At 32.1% G+C, this 23402-nt stretch overlaps 2 protein-coding genes across 3 annotated transcripts in view; one reads left to right on the forward strand and one right to left on the reverse strand.

The window, feature by feature from the left end:
* The window catches only part of Frl (formin-like protein), an 81793-nt gene extending 61543 nt beyond the window's left edge, over positions 1-20250 (reverse strand). For both annotated transcript variants that reach the window (XM_076376571.1, XM_076376570.1), the window contains exon 1: positions 19753-20250. In XM_076376571.1, coding sequence (XP_076232686.1) covers positions 19753-19971 — 219 coding nt within the window. In that variant the 5' untranslated portion in view covers positions 19972-20250. The remainder of the gene's footprint in view (positions 1-19752) is intronic.
* A 319-nt stretch (positions 20251-20569) lies between these two features.
* On the forward strand, positions 20570-23258 carry LOC143178190 (uncharacterized). The gene is made up of 3 exons (XM_076376712.1): positions 20570-20673; positions 20739-21155; positions 21247-23258. Exons 2-3 carry the CDS (start codon positions 20778-20780, stop codon positions 21706-21708), a joined length of 840 nt encoding a protein of 279 aa, XP_076232827.1. The 5' UTR covers positions 20570-20673; positions 20739-20777; the 3' UTR covers positions 21709-23258.
* Positions 23259-23402: the final 144 nt, after the last annotated feature.

Here is a 23402-nt window from a genome sequence, read left to right on the forward strand (position 1 = left end):
GTTGCGAATTATCGTTTGAAGGGGCCGCAGGGACTCTTAAGCGCGTTCATTGCCATGGATTCACAAACCAGGGATTTCTGGACGTCTGCAAGCCAGATGTGCCTAAAGTGGGCAAATTTTACTGTTAACCAGCGGCAATTGCCAGGAATCCCTTAACACGCCGCCTAGCTTCAAGAGGCGTTCTTTTTTCCTGTTAGATGGTCCCATGCTTAAACCAATGGGGTGAAGTGTCTACCTCTGCCTTTGGTAAATCGATTGATGTAACTATGTACTCATTACTATATACACGTACATCTGTATAGCTTGGAACAAGGGGATTATATATGTAGGGAAAGATTGCTGAATTTGGACCACTAAAATATTTTGTACAGTAGACTGGTAATAAAATATATTGAATATTTAAGAGGCAGTGAAAATGTTTACTACTTATGCCTTCAAAATAATATAAAAATAATATAAAAAGATAGATAAGTAATTTTTTATAATTGTGACATCAGTCCACTCAAAACAACCAGTTTCCTAGGATAGACTTTTAGTTTTCTAGATTGGGCCACTGGATTAAAGTGCAAAAATGATTAAGTTTTCTTTACAATAGATTTACAAAATATATTACATAGATATCTGTATACCTAATTTCCAAAATTTCATAGTTAAAGTCAACAATTTAAACAATATTTTTTTGATTTTGTATCTATTCCTATATACGGTATATGAACCCAAGTGCAACATTTTGTGCACTTTATCATATTTTCTTCCTTGATTTCTTCACATAAGGTACAAAACCGCTAAAATTCTTTCAAAATAATATTGTTGTTGTAACATTCTACTATGGCTCGTATTGAACTGTATTGAACTGGAATGCAAGAAGCTATATTTAGTCTAATCTGAAAATATTTTATCTAATCTTAATTTTCGGTAAAAATTTACAAATGAGTACAGGAAATTGTAACTTAATAAATGTACTTTATATATATAATCACGCTACTCATATCAGAAAAACTAGAGAACTTACAGTCAGATTCTATAATATCAGATTCTCAAGTGTTAAAACAGATTGTGCTTGTTTACTTAAACATCAAGTGGTGCTGTATGATAGTAATTACTGCATTAACTAACTTAGTATAGAAGCAACACATATTTTGCCTGTGATAGGGCACAAATTGTTTATACATTATAAGATACACTGGTGGTCCAACCTAGGCGTCGCGCCAGTCCCAATTGCCAGGCAACCTTACTCTATGTGTCGAAAAAATAATCAGTCAGGAGCACGTATAATAAAGGCACTTTGAAAAAGTAATAAATTGAATTACTGAATAGTTACCACATGTAACACTTATTTAAATAAAATTTTCCGTTATTTTCAATTGCTTAACACTAGATTGCCTAAGCAAGTCATTTTGACTGCTTTTGAATTTCAATTAAGAAAATAATGATTTAAATAATGACACAGCTTCTTATAATTTTGTGACTTTTTCTACAACATATAAATGGGTTAATTAATCATTGTTGTTGCCCCCCCCCCCCCCCCCCCCCCCCCCCCCCCGTCCTTCACTTCCGGAATATATATGTGTTATACCTATATTGCCGAAAAGCAGTCATTTTGACTGCTTGGAAAAGACCAGTTCGATAACATACAAGTTCATGATAAATTGTCGATTTCGACATATTCTTGATAAGTTGCAGTTGTTCAATAACTAAAGTTATTGTTATTGTTATTGTTATTCGTACTTGTTATTCGAATCTTTATGCCAGGCCTGGCCACGCGCTTTGTTCCCTTTGAACGCGCTGTAACGTCATTCAGATGGGAAGGAGGATCTCTGAGTGTGAAATACATTTTTTTTATTGTTAATACTTATTAATAACTTGTTATATGACTGTAAGTGATATAAAATATATTTAAAATTACTGTTAAACAAATTTCTTTGCGCATTAGTTATTTTTTCACAATGCAGTCATTTTGACTGCTTTCAGGCAATATAGGTATATACTAAGCTCCCGTCTTTCTAGTGTTAAACAGTATGCACAGAACCTTCATAGCCATGTAATAGTTTCAAAGTAGAAACACATGAAAACCCGCATATTATGTACATGATATTATATACTGCATTGTGTGAAAACACATGCTGTCACGTTGATATTATAGTAAATTTGTTTTCAATAGATTTAAAGTTAGGGTAAAACATTGACTTACACTATGGATATCACGTGAAAATCATATGCTTTCACGTGACGCGATATTAGGGTATTTTTACATTTACCTACATACACCTACATTTAATTTACCCTTGCCTTGCATCATAGTGATCAAATCAATCTCTTTATATTCTTTATTTGTACTATACCTAATTATTTAAATAAACAGTTTCAAATGATCTACATAGAGGTATTTGTATTACAATATTTTCTGCTCATAGATTTGATTTTTGTTACCCAGAGAACATGCTGATGAAGTTCGATATAATCGAGATATTTTGCGCAATATATTTAAATAAATACAAATATGATAAAAATGGGAAAATCGTACGTCAACGATATTGTTCGCCTATGCAGAAATATCAAGTACATTGTATGTTTTAATATTCTAATTCATTTACTAATTCAATGCTTATCAATTTACGTATATACATAAAATGATCCACATATTAGCAATATCACCATCGACAAATCCCTCTGCATCATTTATAAAAAAAGCTTCGATAAAATATATGAGGAAGCATTTACTGAACATTTCCTATTATGAACAAGCGAAGAATCATGGAACGTCAAAATTGCAATGTTAGCAATAGCAGTACCGTTCGGACATCCTGTTTGCATCGTTGGAATCACAATTCGAAGGACATTTGGTCCGCTATGCGAGACGAAGCGGCGAGTGAGAACTAACAAACAGGCGCGCGCGAACGTTCCATTGTCGGCTGAAGAGGTGCATGCGCACGCGCGTGCATATAGGTATACAAGGTGTTCCAGAATTGGTGGTACAAGCGAAAAGGTGATTCCACATGAAAGAATAAACCGAAAATAAAATTGTACGATATCGTGCTTCGTTTTCGAGAAAATTGACTTTGAATTACGATCTGATACAAATGTACGAACGTACAATCTTGAAGGCTTGTAGGGTGCATGAGGTAAGGGGAATACAGTTCGACCATTGGCTTTCTCTACTCTAACAAATTTAAATATTCCCCTCTCCCAGTTTGTCTCTCAAATACCTAAAAGAATTTAGTTCGAGTTTACGTGTTTCGTTTAAGAGAACATCTATTCCTGCGGAATTTTGACGAGAGAAAATGTTACCATTAGGAGCTTCTTTAAAAAGTGTTATAGCGGAACAGATTTCGAATCCATATAATAAAAGTTCCATGAAGACATACTATTTTATAACGTTTATTAGAGAAGATTCCATAAGACAAATAAAATCACCAAACTAGTAGAGGCTAGTTTTATCACGAATTGTAAGACACGAAAATCATGAGTAAGTAATCGTTTCATAAGAAGTATTAAATAGAAAAAGGAACTTGTCAAGAATAACACCTAAATATACAAATATCCAGTAAAGTTCTATCCAGACTAATACTTTTATTTTCAGGAACTTTTTCTCACCTGTTCTCACTGGAACTTATAACATGAGAACTGTTTTAGATAAAGTTCTACAATCTGTACAATAAACTACGATACTAAACTATCTCTACGATAGTTTAAGTTTCATAACTATTTCGATCCATGCCTATAACTGTACTTCGTTATTATGTACATCCAGCTCAGACGAACTGGCTGCATCGATAGTCTCTATCTCTTTCTTACATAGGAGCCATTGAATGAGAGAGAGAGAGAGAGAGAGAGAGAGAGAGAGAGAGAGAGAGAAATGGCGATGCAGCTAGAATTGCTTGAGTTGGCCCTACTTTTATCCTCGGTTAAAATTTAAAGATAAGTTTCTCGAAAACGAAGCGCGATATCAACAAATTTTATCCTATACTCTCGACTTACTTTTTCAGGTACAATTACCACATATTCCCGCTTGTACCAGCAGTTCTGAAACACCCTATACGTATATGCATATGTACAGCTACGCGATCGCATACAGCTGGTTTAATTCACCCGTAAAAATCACACAAAGCTGTCTGCCAACGATTCAGGTTAAAAATACCCTGCTGCTGATATGTTTTCCAGTCTGTCGATAGTGAAAGCATTTTTACGCTCTTTCGTGTCTTTCGACACGCGTGCCGTTACGTAATCCTCAAAACAGTTTTCTGCTCGATTTACCTCGCGTTTTAAGATCAGTCTTGACGTCATCAACTTCACATCATACGTATGAATATCGCCTAGTCCTTTCCACAGTGGAGCAGAGATTTTTCTTTTCAAAGACTTCCGTTTGTGATACGTCAGCGAGAATCAAACAAAAATGGAGGGACACGGAAATATGAGAAGGTATGAGCTTCAGTTATTTATGTAAAGTTTAATTTAGTTACTTTTCTGATTAATTTTCAGTTAAAATTATTGTGCAGTTAGAATAATATTGATTTCAGAAAGGGATCGTTGCCTTTGAGTGACACTAACTACGTACTATCTATGATTTTTCAGGAATCATTTATGAAGAAAACAAGTAACTTTTGTTCTGTTTCCAAGACACTTGAATTTTGTTAACTTTGGATTTTGTCAGATATTTTAACTTCTTAACAATCAATTTGGTTTTCTATATCTATAATCTATATTAATGTAATTTAACCTAATTTAATATAGGTAAATCGTTTAACGATATAAACTCATAAATTTTCAAATTTAGGAAATGCTCAACTACATACACATAAAATGTAATTTATGAAGATTTTACTACCGATTTCATAATATTTATTGTTTTCTATTACAATGTTTAATGATTTTATATGGGTTTTTTAAATTCTATGTTTACTATTATAACATACTTTGTATTTTTTTGTAAATAAGTAAATAGTAAATGTAGAAACCACTGAAAGTATACTGAAATTTTTCCACTATTCTAGACTATGTGTATACATATTTACGCAATAGACGAGCATTCGTCTTTAGTTTGATTTATATCCGTTTGATGCATTACGACTCTCCCTCGCACAGTAATGAACTTTCCAAAAAAATAGAAAAATATACACTTGGAAAGGAATGGTCACGATAACAGCTACATGTTTTGCAATACCGAATGTGTATTTTCTATTTAATAATGGCATTACGTGGCTCCTATTACTGAAATTTGATCAAAGTGTTGATTTCACGAATGCGTAACGTTTCCGCAGTGAAAATGTACAATACAATATGCTCGTGCCCTGAAAAAGCAGAACGATGGAATTAGACTACATAATTACAATTATTATGAGGACCGTAGTTAATAACGTAAACGAAAAATTATTTGTGCATAACCGTGTTTGCTGTTTTAAGCAAGATCTCGATTTATGTATGCATACTTTTTATCACGATTGCAATTTATTGTTAATTATTAATTACGCTTGCAATTAAGGGTGCAACCAAATCAATTATAGTGCGATAGATGACATAAAAAAACAATTAACAGTATGTTACTGTTTAAACGTGAGTGCTGAAAAGTTGAACAGTGCTAGGAGAAATGTTAGAAAATGTGTAATAATAGAATATTTAAACATTTGTTGCAGATATTGACACGAGGAATCAAATTGTGCAAAATCTATGAGAAATAATTACAAAACAAGTGCGCTTATGCTTTGCAACTGCCCCATATATACATGAAAAAAAATGTACAATAGTACGATAGAGCATGATAGGAGGTGCAAAATTTGCCTGTATGTTTTTTTTGCACCTTCATTTGGAACCTGGTCTGAATTGAGAGTGGAGGAGTATAGCCTAAGGATAAAGCCTAAGCTTTAAATTTTAAGAGGCTTCATTTTATTCACACATAAAAATAAATTTCTCCAAATAGTTCAGAAAAAAATTATTTTCGATTAATTAATAGTGTTTTTTTAGAAGTCACATTTACTGTGGAGCTTGGGAGTTTATTTTGGCCCATGGATTGAAAATGATTGCTCTTTATAAAATATGTTCAAAAAGTAGGGAATATTTTGATATTGGATCCCCTCTCCAATCATTTCCAGCACTGAGTGTCACAAAATTTTAATTCGACCCTGTTTGAAACAGAGTTACAGCCCATCATTAATTCACATATGTATTTCAAGAATGACACAGCTCAAAAAAGTATGTTTCTGAGAGGGAGCAAGAAACTGAGTCTGGGAGAAAATTATTCATTAAATACATTACATTGACGAAAAGAATAGTTTTACTTAATGAATATCATCTTACTTGAATAATTAATCTAAAAAATAGTTACGTGTTACTTGCATTAAACGATTTTCTTGTTACTTAAATAATTTATAATTTACATTTGAAGAGTTCCTTGAATAAATTCTATAATTTTGATCTTCAACTAGTAAACTTTTTACAATGAATAAAGGTGCATTTACCGAACTGATTTATAGCTGCGATTCAAGAATCACATTTTTTAAGTGTTACTTTTGAAGTACAGGTGCGATGTGTATAACCTATGGCTTTCCTCCATAAAATTTCTAATCAGGAATTGTACACTGGCCTGTCTGTGCAGTGAGTAATTAAAATAATTTAATTGTAAAGTGAATTAAAACAGGAAAAGCAGAGAAATACGACAACCACCCATTTTCGATAAATGTATCACTGTACTCTTCAAGATTGATTAACTTTCTGTGCATAGGTATACGTAACAGACGGGTTAAAATGATCTGGCATCAGTCGAGCGAGGATTACAACTTTATGAAGTAGGAGAAAGTTTTATACATATAAAAATGTTTCATTATAAATTCTTGATAGGCAAAGAGAATCATAACCGTGTAAAAACTACAACGAAACAAGAAACTATTAAAAAGTCATTGAAAGCATGTGGAACAGTATGGAATGATATCTGGAATTCAATTTTACGCGATTTATACATATTACTCAATTTCTTATCGTATATATTATTACTGCTAGACAAATCTGTTAGATCAATTTTTGTATTGCTTTTATTTAAATAATAAACAGTTCATAAATATTTTAATCGTGTCAAAATTAGAGCAGTAATGAAAACTAGAATAGTGTAACAATTATTAATTTTTCTATTCTTCCTGGTTATTTAATCATAAGCACGCATGATTCGATAACTAAATAACTAAGGTTTCATTTTTTATTTCGACTAAATTTGATGAAATGTTCGACTGTCTATACATGTACTTCAAAACTGTGAAGAAAAGTTACGCATGTAAAAGAATTTTGATTTTTATTCATTTCAAAGCGAAAGAAGAAATGTTAACGACTGAATGTGTCAAGATTTTGGTGTATGTACATCGTTTGTAAACACAGAAGCTGCAATCAATCAGCAGCGCATAAAAATAAATACACACATGGCGGAGAAAGTATCTTTTCCTGAGTGCATTAGAACTTTAAGCGTTCAGTGATGGCCTAAGATTACATATTGTGGAATCACTAGATGATTAGACTAACGTTTTCAACGGTATGAATCCAAGTGTATCTAAATAAAAAGAGGTACTTTCACTATCATACGTTTGCGCTGATACTAACGTCATTAATTGAGACCTTTACGTATATTTCATAATATCAATGAAGTTATTTTAAAATATATGACTTTAGTTCCTTTATTTCATTTGAAATATAACATAAAATACATACACTGAATACTTATATACAAACAATAATTACTTTGTAAACAAATACTCAAATTCTATCTCAGATTACTTTTCATTTAAGCGCACAAATCCTTAAATTCTTAGATATTGGAAAATTTTAATTAATAATGAAATTAATAAATTAGGTAAATTCTAGAGGGAATTAAAATCTATCAGTAATTTTTTTTAATTAGATTTAGAGTTTTATGAATTGTCATTATTTGCATTTCTGTCAACATCTACATACAAATGATGTTGACAGTTACCATTACCATTTCCTTGCTTCAACCTCATCGTCTTTCCCACTACTTTCTTAGAAATAAATTTTCTAATAAAACAAAACGATGTTAATACTCAGAATACTTTACTTCTACAAACTGTTCATTGGTAGTGAGTCACGAACGTATATCAAGAAAAAAGTACGTATCTAATTATTTAACTCTGTATGTTTTATAAAATAAATTAAAAACACATATGAAGTTTTATTTTTCCATAAATATTATAATTGACGTATACAATCATGACCAAATAATTAAAACGAAAAATTCCTCAAAAGTTAAGTAAAGCAATTCTTAATTACTCTGGAATAAAGTAATTCTTAGTTTAGTGTTACAAGTTCTTTATTACATCCGTTATAGTGATCTTCGGCGATGACTGTGCACTGGCCTAATTTATTGAGGACGATGGACCAGCATGAGAAGCACTGCTTCGAACACCCCTCTATATATAGAAATGCCGGTTTTATCTTTTCCTGTGGATATTTTCAGACGAGCCTCGGCCGTCGGACAGTATTGTTTAGCTTCGAACAGTCACATTATCGGCAGCAACTTTTTCACATCCTTAGCTTCATTTCGTACTAATCGGTCGTACTCGAGCAATCGTATTCGACCATGGTTGGTCGCATATTGCGCGATTACGTCAATAGCCAATCGCGACGGTTGATAAGTTACGACCATTGAGGGAAACAAGAATGATTTATCTATCGATCCACGTTACTGCGAGATGCGCACCCGTTCGAGATATCACGCAAACATCCGAATGAGCAAATTACTTTCTACTCGAACATGATATGGTACTCAATAGTGGTTCTCAAATTATTTCGTTTATATTCTTTTTATTATTTATTTTTAATATATTTTAGGCTTATGTCTATTGCAACCTTTTGTGTGTATAGGTTTAATAATAGATTTTTTTCTGGGTAGCTTACACTTATTTAAGTATGTAAGCTTTAATAGTATGCTAGAGTAATATTGAGATAATAATAAAATATTGTTATATATTACAAGTAATTGTATAGTTTTTATCGGCTACACATCATATAAGGTTTGCTATAGTCTAATATAATATTTCTTTGGTTTAGTTACTACTGTTTCTACAATTTTATTTCTAAGCTTGTTTCCCTAATTTTCATGGCATTGTTGATGTAATAGTATTATCTTTTTAGCTCCTCTTCTTTATATTTTATTAAAATCTGTGCACTACTCTTGTTTTTATGTTCTATTGGTCTGCACTCTTTATACATTGAACAGTTCTTTATTATATGCTCTATTGTTTTAAGCTCTTTTCTATTACATATTATACAGTCTTCATCTTCTTTTACTATTTGTATTGCTTCTTCCTTTGTTCCTATGTGTCCACATGAGTCTTCCTGTAAGTTTTAGCTGTGCTATGGTTCTTTTAATTTTAATTGTAATATTCATCTTTAAATATGCCTCTGTTGCTATTATATCCAGCCTCTTTATATTTTTGTAATTTGTACTATATGTGGACGTTTCTACTCTTCTTTTGTCTTCTTGTATTAAACTTATTTTTATTGTTTTTAATATGTATTCCGTTTATAACCGAAACAATAATTTAAATCATCAAAAAGAAAAAAAGGAACAGATACCTGTGTTAAACATATTAACAATTCTACAAATTGATTTTTTTTAACTTCTTCTATACGAATGTACTGAAAGTACTTAAAAGTTTTAATTAAACGTCAACTATAACTCAACATAAATTTACGAGTTACAGGAAGTTTTTATTTTTCAAATTTTACATCAATTTCCTCTATTCTAGAACAACGTTAATCGTAAAAAAGTTAAGATAATAGCTCGTAATATTTTAGTCTTAAAAAAGTAATAAATAATTTACGATATATAGCATGTTCTCGTTCTCTAATTTTTTATAATTTCTCTTCCAACATCCTTTTTCTGTTTCTTTCCAAGTTTCCTTTCCTTTATTTAGACTAAATTCCTAGCGACACTTTTTCTTGATTTAAACTTTCAAATCTCAGATGAGGTTTATTTGCTGTACAGTGAAGTATGTGTACTTAACCATTTTACCTTAAAGTAATACAAATAGATAGTAAATACATGGGTTAGGTTGGTAGAGTCAGTTTTAAACCATTTAATTGCTGACACAGTTTTGATCTTTGAGATTTGTAAGGAGGACATTGCTAGACTATATGGTTGATGTCTTGTTCATTACTCTTACGTGAACATCTGGGCTGGGGTTGTCCGTTACGTCGACTCGAAAAAGGGAAGATGCTAAAGCATAATGGTTAGCTCTGCAGCAGTTGATCATAACAATTAACAGGGAAGCTTTTTCTACAAACCAAGGTTTAAATTTTTTAGTATAAAACTGTTGAAAGCATTTTTTCCCTTCATTCATATTAACCCTTTCCCTTACAATGCTCTTTCGTAATATTATCACCTTTGCTGCCGATCTGAAACGTGTAACTATCTTAAACTGCCAACAGTAAAGCTCCCATTGAGCTAACATAGACGTCTCACGCGATGGTGCGTGATCGGTTACTTGCGAAATATCCTCATCACGCATTACCGCGTAATCGGCAGCGAAGATATAGTAAAAAGTACACAAGCCAGACTCGTCAAAGTAACGCAAGGGGTTAAAATTCTTAATATAGGCTATTGTGTTACTGTTCATAGTTCGCTTCAAGTCTTGGCAAAAAATCCGTGAATGGGAACGAAAGTTTGTGCATCAGAGTTTATGTTCCTCATTCCTCTAGCGACAAAATCAGCTAGCTCATTTCTAAAATGCCAATATGAAAAGGTATCCAGTCAAACTTGATGCAGCCCTGTTAATTCTTTATCTGTTGGAATTCCAGGTACTTTTTCTTGATCGAAAAAACATACAGGTTAGCTGTAATCCTTGCAACTGAGTTAGCAATTTATTCGAGACTGATTGAGTCAGAAAAAATAACACTATTTAAATTTACGTTATCAAGAGGAATATCTAGATCGTCGTTGATCGGACACATTCAGCAGTAAAAGCAGACAGGTTTCGAATTAAGGACTTTTTATTAGCTATGTCTAACGGGAGACATGTTGAGGATGAGCCGACTGACGGAGACTCTGAACTTTTGCTTCCGTCTGTAAATATCGCACACGCATGTTCTTTTTCAATGAGATGGCTAATGTGTCCATTAGGGTCATTTGATATTTTAATTAAACTACCAAAGAGAGTGTCGATAGGAATTGAGCTAGTTAAGAGGCTGTAATAGTGACACAATCTTTACATCTGTTGCTATAATTTAGAAAAATTTATATTTGCTGTATTGATAAACTATTGCTATTAATAATTATAATATGTAACTCTAGATATTTTATAATCATTACTGATTATTATTACGATTTATTCCTTAAGAAATTGTTTATTTTGAATTAATGTAAATTGAAACTAAAAAAATAGTTAAATAAATAAGTTTCTTAAATTACAGATACATTTAATCAAAGATTAGTCGTTTCAATTATCTGGCAGAAAAATACACAGAATAACTCGCGATAATGATAGCGTTAATACTTAATAGAGGATAATAATATACAGAGTGGTACGCTTAAACCAGGCTACCTAACGTATTCTCTTCCTGTTGTCACGATACATAAAATATTTTATATGCAATTAGAATGACATTAAGAGGCCACTATGCTGCAAAGAATATTGTTTATGGTCTTCTTATGCGGCGTTTTCAAGGTCATCGATGGTTTTTGCACGAGTTCATATTTTTCTTCTATGACATTTTATAGTTGATGTTAAAATAGATGCGTATAATGATATGTCCTGGAAATGATCTTTAATTCTGAAAATTAAAATTAAACGTATGTACAGTTCGTGTCTCATCAAGATCGTGGGATTTAGAGGCGAAGACGACTGAATAGCTTGAATCACATTTTGTGACATCAATTTATAATTGTAAAATTTTGAAATTTTCGTAAGATTTTCGCTGTGGAATCTACACACATTTGTATTTAGAACAACCTTCTCATCCAGATTAATTCACTTGGCAGAACTTGATCGCAAAACCGCTTTACACTGTTTATCGCAACGATCAAACGAGTAATTCCAATAGCCAGTTCCACGAAACACAATTTTCTCAAATAACCCACATAATCCAACGTCTCGAAAGGAAGAATGCTCTGAACAGTTTGACCATTTTCTTTGACAGTGTTCCAAGCGCGTATCACAAAGAAGCTTAAAAAGGGAAGAAGAAAAAGAAGCACGATGTTGCTAACGACTAAAGAGGAAAGAAGAAAGAGTGAAAAGATGGGCGTCGGTCAGTGAGGTTTCCCCTCGGTTGGGAGAATGTTGAAGATTTTCGTGTTCGACGGGAACCTTCAAAAAGGACCATACTCCTGCTATCCAGCAACCGAGTAGGCACATATCTTTTCTAGAAGTCTTCTAGACAATCCTTCAAGAATGCGATAGGACCTAACACAGGGCTGGTAAGCTCGTTAGATTTCTATGTATTGATCAAATAATTGTCTATGGCTGTGATTCGCCAAAGCTATTCAATGTCAATTTAGTATATAAATTAAAAGTTATCTATTTACAATGCTTCTGTGTTTATTTACAAAAATAATAGAAGGCGTTGGAAATACGTATGAAAATGAATTAATATATGAAATAATTAATATTCACACTTCTGTAATAAATATATAAGTATAGAACTTTATGTTACGAATACATCTTTCGATTTCATCGTCAATCAATTTTTTCATCACAGAAACATAATTTTCTCTTTTTATTTTCAAAAACATTTTTAACTGTTCTTGTTTTTACATCGAATCATATGTAATAAAATCTGATTTTAGGTATAAATGAAATTAGTTGTGTAAATCTGTTGGACCTCGCTTTGCTTCGTAAAATTTAAATTCTTAAACAATATTATTTTGTTTAGTAATTAATTTTTTTAATGTTCACAACTAGTTTTTACTTTTGAAAAGCAGATTTTACTTATCTATACATTTCTGTGTCGAAATCGAAAATCAATTTTTTAACTTCCGATCCGAATCAATTTTAAACCAATTTTTTCAACAAGAATTGTCATCCTCAGCTTCAAGTATTTAGAAATAATGGTTAGGAAGTGTTACTTTTAATAATATACTAACAATAATTTATAACGACCGGTTTTCTACTTGATAATTCTTTTCACTGAATAATAGTGAAAATTTGTCATGCCGAAATAAAAGAGAATAAAATGCAAAACTTTAATATCACTATTAACGTATTTAAAACTAATATATTTGTTATTATTGCTTAAAAAAGTGTGCTGAATGCGAACAAAGCGCATAACTCAATAAATTCTTAAATTCCTACAATTTAAGAAAAACTTGGCATAGTTTCAGTCCTAATATAACAAAAAGCAAGTAAAACTTGTAGATGGCAATTTGTACGCTATTATATTTAATTTCCCTTTCACTTTATTAATCTCTAGCTAGCTGTTAGATAGATCCATATTGCCAAATAATATTCAGATATTATAAGAAGTTCAGTAAAAATATTTACTATTAATCGTAACGCGAAATTGTTTCTCGAAAAGTTGTACGAGAAAAAGATATCAACACACATCAATTTTTAAATTAAAAATGTATTCTATAATAATGAAATATTTGACAGATACAAAGTAAGACTTTAGATGACGAAAACATTGATTTACAGGTATTAAGTTTATTATTAAACTAAGTTTAAAGGCGATGTTTACAGTTGTTAATAATTATTAATAATATACCTATATGTATTATTAATATTCTCTTACTTTTTTCTGCACTCAAAATTAATATGAGACACACTATATGACACTTTTATTTGCTAAGTAAACTAAATTTTCATAAAATTATATATCTCCATCATCAGACATCTTCAGATATAATGAAAATTGAAGCGTAAAAAATTAGTGTTTCGTTATATCTTTAAAGTAACCAAATATTTCAAATAAAACAGTATGTACTTGCAATAGCACTGTACATATATGTTTATTTGGTATAAAATACATTTTATAAGATTTACATGTAAACGCGCTCAATCGAATAATATTTCATTCGCGACACAATAAGAACGGAAAGGAATGTCAAAGTTTAATGAATTTCAGCCACACAAAGGTAATAATAGGAGACTAAGCCAAGAGAAATTTTCGTGTGATCCTGAAGCGATTCTCTTAATTCAAACTACGGTTTCTACACACAACGCATGACTGTCTACCGATGACTCACCGACAAGCGCCCATAATGAAACAAAATCCCACGATTGTTTCTAACATTGGCAGACTATTAATGGTTCGTTAAAGTGCTGGCCACATTTCCCTTGCTTGAATGAGTTTTCATATCCCTTCTATTAAGATAATCATAATCTGTTTAAAAAATCATAAAATATAATACGTAATACCCACTAAATCTTAAAGGATTATACTTTGTAATATAAAGCAATTATTCTCTTAATTTTATTAATGTTAATACTTTGACCTTTACGTTACATACAATATGCATTGGCTAGACATTCAACTAAAATGCAATGATTTTGGTTTTAAATATTACCTATCATATCACTAAATGTTTTTATGTATTTTATGGTACATACACTTTCAAATAGTAACACGTATTCCATAATTGTTTAAATTAATATCTATTTATAGTTATGTAAGTAAAACTATCGCACATATAAAGATAACGTAATATATTGGCTGTTTTTAATCGAAATGAATCCAATCTTTTTGGGTTAATGATACTGCTTGTTTTACGTTCACATCGTTAGTTGTTTATTGGTCTGTTTATGATGGATTATTAGTCGTTATCTGAATCAGAATTGTGCTACATACACATACAATGTCAATATCGTAAAAGAATCAGAGAATATGTACAACTGTAAATGTATTTTGTCATTTTATGTAAATGTATTCTACTGAAAGTCGAACAACCATTAAAAATGAATTGAATTTATATGGTTTAAAAAGGTCAGGTTCATTGGAAAAACATTACTAATCCATTGATAATATTCTCGATAATGTATCATAAAGATTGAAATGTTTACTTTTAGTAAAGGATGATTCAATCCCAATTGCATACGTACGTATACATGTGTATGCATTATCACTTATGTGCGAAAAATCACAGCTGAATAAATTAAATATAGGGTGAATCAGTAATCTTTTAATAAAGAATAGGGAACCTATTAACTCTCGACTGACAATGTCTGCTGATATTAGTTCAGATACATTATTCAAAAACATATCGCAACACGGATATTATATACCTTCCACTTTTCGAATGGCGACGAAGATCAATACGTTAAAATTTGTTGCAGCAATTAAAAACGCTATTCCGTCTTTTTCGATAGACAATACCGCTGCTATGACGACCATAATTTGTGATTCACTAACGGATGTTATGTGCCCTCTTGCTCTTTTTCAGCCTTCTCGCTCACTGTGATAGAGAATAAAGGCACGCTAAAGACTGGTTTAAAATATGTATGAACACGGTCAGCTTCGAATCTTTTCATAAGAAAAAAGATCCATGGATGTATGTATATATAACTGCCACAATGTCACAAAGTCACAATAATGCGTAGATCTTGCTATACTGTAAAAATTATTACTTATATAATTTACTTATGTAAAACAGTACTTATGTAATATGGATGTTCTTAACCACTTGTATTTTTTACATTATTGTCGTTTTTATTAGATCTAATATCGGCTTTATAATGATTTATGATGATCAATGTATTATATACAGAACCTTATGCTTACGTATTCTTATGCATGATACGATAATATACATACTTCATTAATGTAATATATTGCGACTAGATCAGTGACTTGTTCTAACGTATTACAGTAATAAATAAAAATTGATAAAGAATGGAATAAGTGTGTAGGCACTGCAACCTTATGAAATACACATCAATGAAGAAACAAACTAAGGCAATGAAAATAATAAATTGATAAATTAATTGCAAAACAAAAATAGAGTGCTCATAATACTCTCCTTTTATATTACAATTATAGATGCATACCCATCTTAATCTTGCTTCGTCTTATTAAAATAATTCTACTCTAATTCTCAGATCAAACTCAGACTCATATATACCACAGTCGTATACGCCAGTTGCACTTAATCGTAATCGGTATTGTAAATAGAAATGTTATCGAATTATATTATATTGTAAAGTATAATTGGTCTAAAACTGCTCAGTTGTACTTTTAATAAATTGTCCATTCTACATTAAAATTAAATTCAATCAGAAAATTCAGTCAATATAAGTGGTTCATTAGATAATAATTATTTATATTTATGTAATTGGAAGATTTAGTAGGATGCTATGCGCTACAACCATCGTTGTTCCAAGTATCAGTTGCATGACTGATCATTATATTTACAATACAGACTTTTTCTAATCACAAAAATAATGCATGATATAGTATAATCTATTGAGCTATTAATATATTATTATATAAAAATCATATTAATAAATTATTTTTAAAAATTGCAGCTTTCACTTTCAGAAATTATAGCCTCGATTGAGTAGTATATCAATAAAGAAAACTATAGAAATAATGAAAGAAACTTGCATGACTAGTATTGTAATAATAACAAAATGCATTCGTTAATGATTTACTAAGCTTCCTAAAGATAACAACGTAATATTAAAAAATTACGAAATCACTATTTTATTTTCTAATTTTTATAATTATTTAATGACTTTCTCCAATTTCCACTATTTGACTTCAGTGTTCCTTGTAAAAGCTTCTCCTTTTACATTTATTTTATAAGTAAAATAAAAAAATCAATTACAGAAACTTGAAAATATATTTTTATTTACTTTTATGAAACAATAGATGATGATCCACAAAGTTGTAAGTGTTGTTTACCATACTGTATTCAAATAAATTTATTCAAACCTAACCAAAACCCGACCTAACCTAACGTAAGCTTTCTTCATACATTTTAAATATTAAGTGAATTAAATTGAAAAAATTTCAGTTAATTTTCTTTCTGAAATAAGGAAAATTTTAAAGTTTGATACTTTCTTAAGAGAATAATAAATATCTACATTAATTTCCTAGGCTTGATCGATCGATTTTTTCTTCTATTGGAAAAATAAAATTAAAAAAAAAAGTCAGATAAATAAACCTGGAACAAGTTGCTAAACTGTATAATTACATATTGAGAAACACTAGTGTCACTGTATGTCATTTCAATATTTATTAAACACTAAACGTAAAGTAATGACAGCTCGTCGAATCTTTAGATCAAAGACTTAAAAAATTATAATAATAAATAACTGTCATTAACTCATTTGCTACTTGTTAGTAAGAAGGTGAAATACGTTGTTTTATTTTCCCTATACACCATTATGCGTCGTAAAATGTCATGTAGATAAACTATACTTAAAATTATGGTGTTTGGTTGTATTCTAAACAGGCGTTGCATTAATATTATTACAACTCCCGATAGCAATAAATTCTCCTTTTAGAATTGTTAGTAATTTTAAATATAAATATGATCAATAAGAACGTCATTTTATTATATCATATAAATATATATCGCATATGTATTATAAAAATGGCGCAACTCAAAGAAGTATGTTTTTCAGGGGAAACAAAAAACTATGAATTCAGAAGAAAATTATTTTTTAAACACATAATAGTAACATAAAGAATAGTTTCACTTCATGAAAGTTATCTTACTTGAATAATTACATCTAAAAAGTAGTTATGTGTTACTTGTATTAAATGATTTTCATGTTATTATTTAAATAATTTGTAATAATTCTGATTTTTAACTAGTAAATTTTTTATAATGAACAGAGGTGCATTTATCAAACTAATTTATAACTGTAATTCAAAAATCATGCTTTTTCGAGTTGTCACTTTTGAAATACACGTGTGATGTAATAATTATATTATACGAATATAACTAATAAGGAAGATACTGAATTGTTCCTAAATATAGCATTAAATATAAAAGGTTATTTGGTAGTAGCTAGGGAAATACAACGGTTCGCATTCATGATATCGAAATCGTCGAAATTATCGATGTTAAGTAAGATCAGAGAGGCTGGAAGCTGAGCCAGGACGAAGATGGTGTTAGAAAGACAGGAAAAGAGTAAAAGGGATAGTGAATCGAATGGCCGCGAGTTAATGTGAGTCGTAAAGGGGTCTCTTTGTTTACGATATGTTCGTAGTCGCTGCGATGGTCGTTCCGATGCACAATCGAATCTTATTTGGTGAGAGCTGCCTCTACGTAGGCGTGCATATCTTTTCACTCTCTTTCTCGACTCTGTCCCTCGCGCCGCACGGATTCCCGTTCTCGACCCCTCGACATTTCATCTCGATGAAAAAAATTAGTGACCCCTGAGCAGCCAACGATCCTCGCCATGAAAACTCGTCGAACATATTTTCTTCACAATTATATCGAATACTATACACATACGTACATCTGTCACTATGAAAACGATTTTACGTCTCTTTTTCTGTTCAAATAATCTTTTCCAAATATCGAAATTTTCGTATGCTGAACTGGGTGTTTCTTAAGAATCGGAAGTAAAATGTGATGTATCTCGATGATGGCGAAGGTAGAATGAAAATGATCAGTAAACAGAATCTTACATTCGCTCCTATCTTCAGATGAACATCGATACTCGAGAGAACCACTGTGTCGTGAGTTCACTCGAGTTCAGACATTAGCGGCTGTAAGTTACGGGTCACACGTGTTGATACCGATCAGCTTGTTACTTACATTACACCTTGGGGGTAGCAGATAATATGATCGCGCCTTTACGTCAATGTCTACGTTGTGTGCACGAAAGTATACACAAAGCACGTCAAGCAGCCATTGCAACATAAAGTACCTATTGGTTATAAACACGCGACTCGGTGCAAGTACCGAGTTTAGAGGGAATTGGAAATACTTAGAGGTCAATTTACACGTCGGTAACTCATTTCTACCTTGTTAGCTGCGCGAACAGCAATGAGCTTCTAATGAGGGGATGCTGCAGATTTCTGAATCTGGTAACGACATGCCAGATACATTCATTCTTTTTGTTCACGCGAACTGCATCGTCCGACAATCGATGTGCCATGTGATTTATGGTGGATCACAGGGATTCAATTAATATCCTATTACTGTAGCATCCACGCGTGTCGGCGTAAATGGACTCCGTCTAAGTCTAGCGTTTCGAAAAATAAGCATTGTAAGCATCGTTTGTATGCACGTTGCCGTCTACTTCTCCGAAATATCGTATGCACCACGCATTTTAAATAAGAGAAAGAATATCACCACGAAGAATGAGAAATAATACGCACATATCTTTATCCAAAGTGGAAAAAATCAATGATTAATCAAAGTCATGAACTCAACTGTACAAAATATTCACTGAAAACCAGTCAGTACAGAATAGATAACAGAATGCAACAATGCATTTTTAAAGATCCATTACCAATAGTTTACTTTCATTATACTAGAGGCAAAAATTTCAAAAAACGATAGGAATACTACATGTATCCATCCAGAAAACATAGTACATGTGCATAGAACACATAACACATAAAAAATGTCAAGTTTAAAAAGCAAAATAGTGTGCATTCGATGCTTCACTGTCCTCAATAACAATATTACAGTTCCCGTCGACTTCCAGAAAGGAACCCACAGCAACAGTGCTCGCTGCTCGAACCTGCTTCGGCACAGATCAAAGGGGCCTTCATCTAAAGCTAAACGGTGCATGCATCTATGTACTTAATCCGCGCTACGTGCACGCGATGGAGGTACGGAGAGAAACGATGGAAACTCACAAGTACTTTGGTGAAGCGCCTCTCGAGCTCCACAGCGTCGGGCATCGGCTGCCTCGGCGCGCCACGGACGCTGCCGCTGCGTGCGTGCGGTCCACCCAAACTCCCCATGCCGAGGCTAGGTTGACAGGATTGATGAGCCGCGCCGCCCTTGACACCGCCGATGAAGACCTCACGCACACCGCCATCGTTCTCGCCGGCACGACTCTGCACGATCCCCATTGTCTCGCCCCGACTCGACACGTATCTGCGCCGTGCTTGCACACGAGAGTTGCGAGACACAGTAGCGGCGGCGGCCAGCACTGTCACACCACGAGAAACGTCAACAATCGCGGTCACGACAGTTCATCCTCCCCCGAACGCGAGCCACTTCTCTATTGCGACGAATGTCGACGCGTAAACGACTCGATCCTGTCCGCGCCGGGTCGTGCAACAGGTACCAAGCCGTCCATCGCGGACACGGAGCCTTGTAACATGCGCGATCAATGCACGATGGGTACCCTCCTGCCTCCACTGGACGAAGCACTCGCTGCATCTGCGATCCTCTTCCGAGTTCGCTGTATCAACGCCATCGCACATGCGCGGTAGGGGCCTACCGGAGCGCCACCTGTATCGGCGGGATAACCTTCGAATGAGGTTAGACTCTGCGAGGTTGGCAGGCGTGGGCTTTTGTGACTCGAGGTAGGGGGAAGCACATGCTTCGAGATGATGTTTTGGAAAATAAAAGTTGGAATTTTGGAAGCTTTTTAGGGAGCTAGTGTTTAAGTAAAGTATAATAATGGGATATTTGTAGGGATGAATGTTCGGTGAAAAGGGTTTGGAAATATTTGAAATTGTAGAAGTTTACGAGTCGATTTAGGGATTATCGATATATCGATGTGGAAGAGACGCCATAGTTTCGAGAAATCGAGTAATTATCTTAAGGTAAATAGTATGGCATCGGTTTAGTATTTTGTGTTGTTAAAAACATCCGTTGTAAATATTTATAGAATTTATGAATCGAGATTAGTGTAAAGATAAATTTCAAAATGAAAAAGTCTCCTTTAAGTACACCAAGTGGAAGTATGGGAAAGGAAAGGTACAATCGGAGGTCGTACGATCATAAGAGTACGACAGGTTATAATTTCGATAAAAGTGACAACTTTCAGTGTCTTTCACCAAATAGTAGGCGTCAGATGCATTGTGGAAACGATTTTATTCCTTTAAATGTCAGTACACCAGTATTGGAACATAAAAGGTTCAGTAATAATTGGCATGGTTCTGGAGGAAATCGTAATTATCGTAATTCAGGTAGCGGTGGATTCAACCATTACAGGAATAATTATCATGCAACCCCAAAGTCAAATTTCAATAATTCATACTCTCCTTACAAGCATTCTGGTAAACAATTTTATGGTCAAAAGAAGGTAATTGTAATTAGATTTTATAATTCAGTACATTATTGTTAAGGTTACTAATAGACATTCAGTAGTATGGAATATGTTTTTTCACATTCAGGGTTACCATAAAGATGCACAAAAATATGTTAACATATCAAACTACATAGACATGAAATCTTTTCTGGAAGATCCTTGGGCAGAATTAGTAAAAAAATTAAATAGATCGGAAGGTGCTAATGAGGAAAAATCATTGAAACATGAACAGTTGCTTCCAGTTCAATCCGTTTGTGTAAATTCTGAAACAGATTTTGAAGACAAATCTGTAATAGACGAGGATTTTTGTTTTAGTCAAGAATCAAAAAATGATTCTCCTATGAATGTATTGGGGTTGGATGATGCAGACGTTAGCAGTATATCACGAACAGAAAGCTCAATTGATTTAAAACTTGATAATGTGAGATTTAGTCAAGAATCGAAAGATAAAAGCATTTGTAGTGACACTACATGCGAAGACATTCTTGAAGAAAACAGTGTCCATCATGCGTGTGATTCACAGACAAACTCGATTGAAGTTATGTAACCATAATCTTTCTGTAATTGACAAAGAACAAAGTGTGCTGTTGAGAGAAGTAATTATTTTCTAATACAGTGCATCAATATATTGCACATTGTAAATTGAGACTATCAGTTGTATATAAGTATTGTAAAAATCATTAAATGTTTACATGAAGTTTTGGATTAACGTTCTAGCATATAGATGAAAAATTACTGAAGTCTTTAGTAATGCAAGTTTTCTTTCTGGAGGTAATTCTATTTCAAATGAACACTTGGGGTATATACATGATATGATATATTAAAATTATCTTCTAAATTATATTTTCACAATAAGGCTGTGAAAAGAGATGAACGTAGATTACATTAAGAAAGATTGTATATGTGCAATTCTTTAATATGTACTAGGAAAAGTACATATGTTCAGATACGAGGGAACAGTAAACACCAATTTCTCACCAATAAATTAAGTGTTGATGATCTATCTAAAATGCTACAGTATACATAAGGTTCATAGCTTCAGTTTCAATCTAATAAATTTGTGTTTAGGTACTGTAGAAGACAAGTATTTTCAAGCATTGTTAAATACATATTTTTAATTTTAATCCCTCAATCTACATGTCTATGTATTCCTTGCTGCAATAGCATAGAAATATATAAAAGAAATTATTAGTATATAATAATATTGTGTCATGTGTCTGGACGAATACGTTATAATGTACATGAATGTAGAAGTAAATAGTTATTATTCAAGTGCAAGTACTATATATGATATTAATTTCAAATTTGAGATAATTAGAGGAATAGCAATACTTTATATAGATATCATTTAATTTAAGTACCAATCAATTGTACATTTTTGTTAAAAGTGTTTAAGTAACATCTTAATTAGGATTAACATAGAAAGATGGAACATAACGAATTTGTAAAACTACAGTAGTGAAATAATGCTATAGTAGATTTGTACAATTATTGTCATAGAAATGGTACAGCAAAAATTACTGATTTCTGATCTTCACACAATTTTATAGTGTATTAGGAAGTGACGAATTATTGTAAATGATAAAAACGTCTTACATGTTTGATTAACATGCTAACTTAATGTACAAATGAAAGTTTGGTACAAAAATCTTTGTAAGTTAAGAAAGTGAAGTTTCTTTCTACTTTACGATTTTACATAATCATGTAAAATGCATATAACTGATGTCTAAAACAGTAACTGTATGAGCACTCTGTACAAGTAAATATTGTACATAAATATATGCAATTGATTCTAGTAATATTCAGTTTAATATTTCGAATACGAGTGTTGCTCATATTCATATTTTTTTGTATTTTCCTTCTCAATAAAAGAAGTAAAGAAATTGAGGATTTGAAATAAATTTAATAGAGTATTCTGATAATTCAATCAGAAGGATTCTAATTTTGTCCTTAATATCTGATTAATATGAAGTACATATTCATTGTTACTACAATTCTGCATTGCCGATAAAATTGTATACATTTATAGAATGAAATTTTTATTTTTTCACAAGATTATTACAAATTTATAGTTTCATTTGCTTTATTGTTTCTATGTTTTTATATTTCGTTTTGTTTATTGATTGTACATATTTAATTTTCCAATGTAACTTTGTATAATCATCATAAAGGTTACTGATTATTATAATATAAATTACAATTTTGTCTTATTGTTGTCAGTTTTTGCATTGCTGCATATAC

The sequence above is a fragment of the Calliopsis andreniformis genome, chromosome 4 (genome assembly GCF_051401765.1).
Source record: "Calliopsis andreniformis isolate RMS-2024a chromosome 4, iyCalAndr_principal, whole genome shotgun sequence".
Lineage (NCBI taxonomy): Eukaryota > Metazoa > Arthropoda > Insecta > Hymenoptera > Andrenidae > Calliopsis > Calliopsis andreniformis.

Coding starts and splice junctions, on each gene's coding strand:
- LOC143178190 (XM_076376712.1), top strand. CDS start 20,778: ATGAAAAAGTCTCCTTTAAGTACACCAAGTGGAAGTATGGGAAAGGAA. Junction 21,156..21,246: donor AATTTTATGGTCAAAAGAAG/GTAATTGTAATT, acceptor TTTCACATTCAG/GGTTACCATAAAGATGCACA.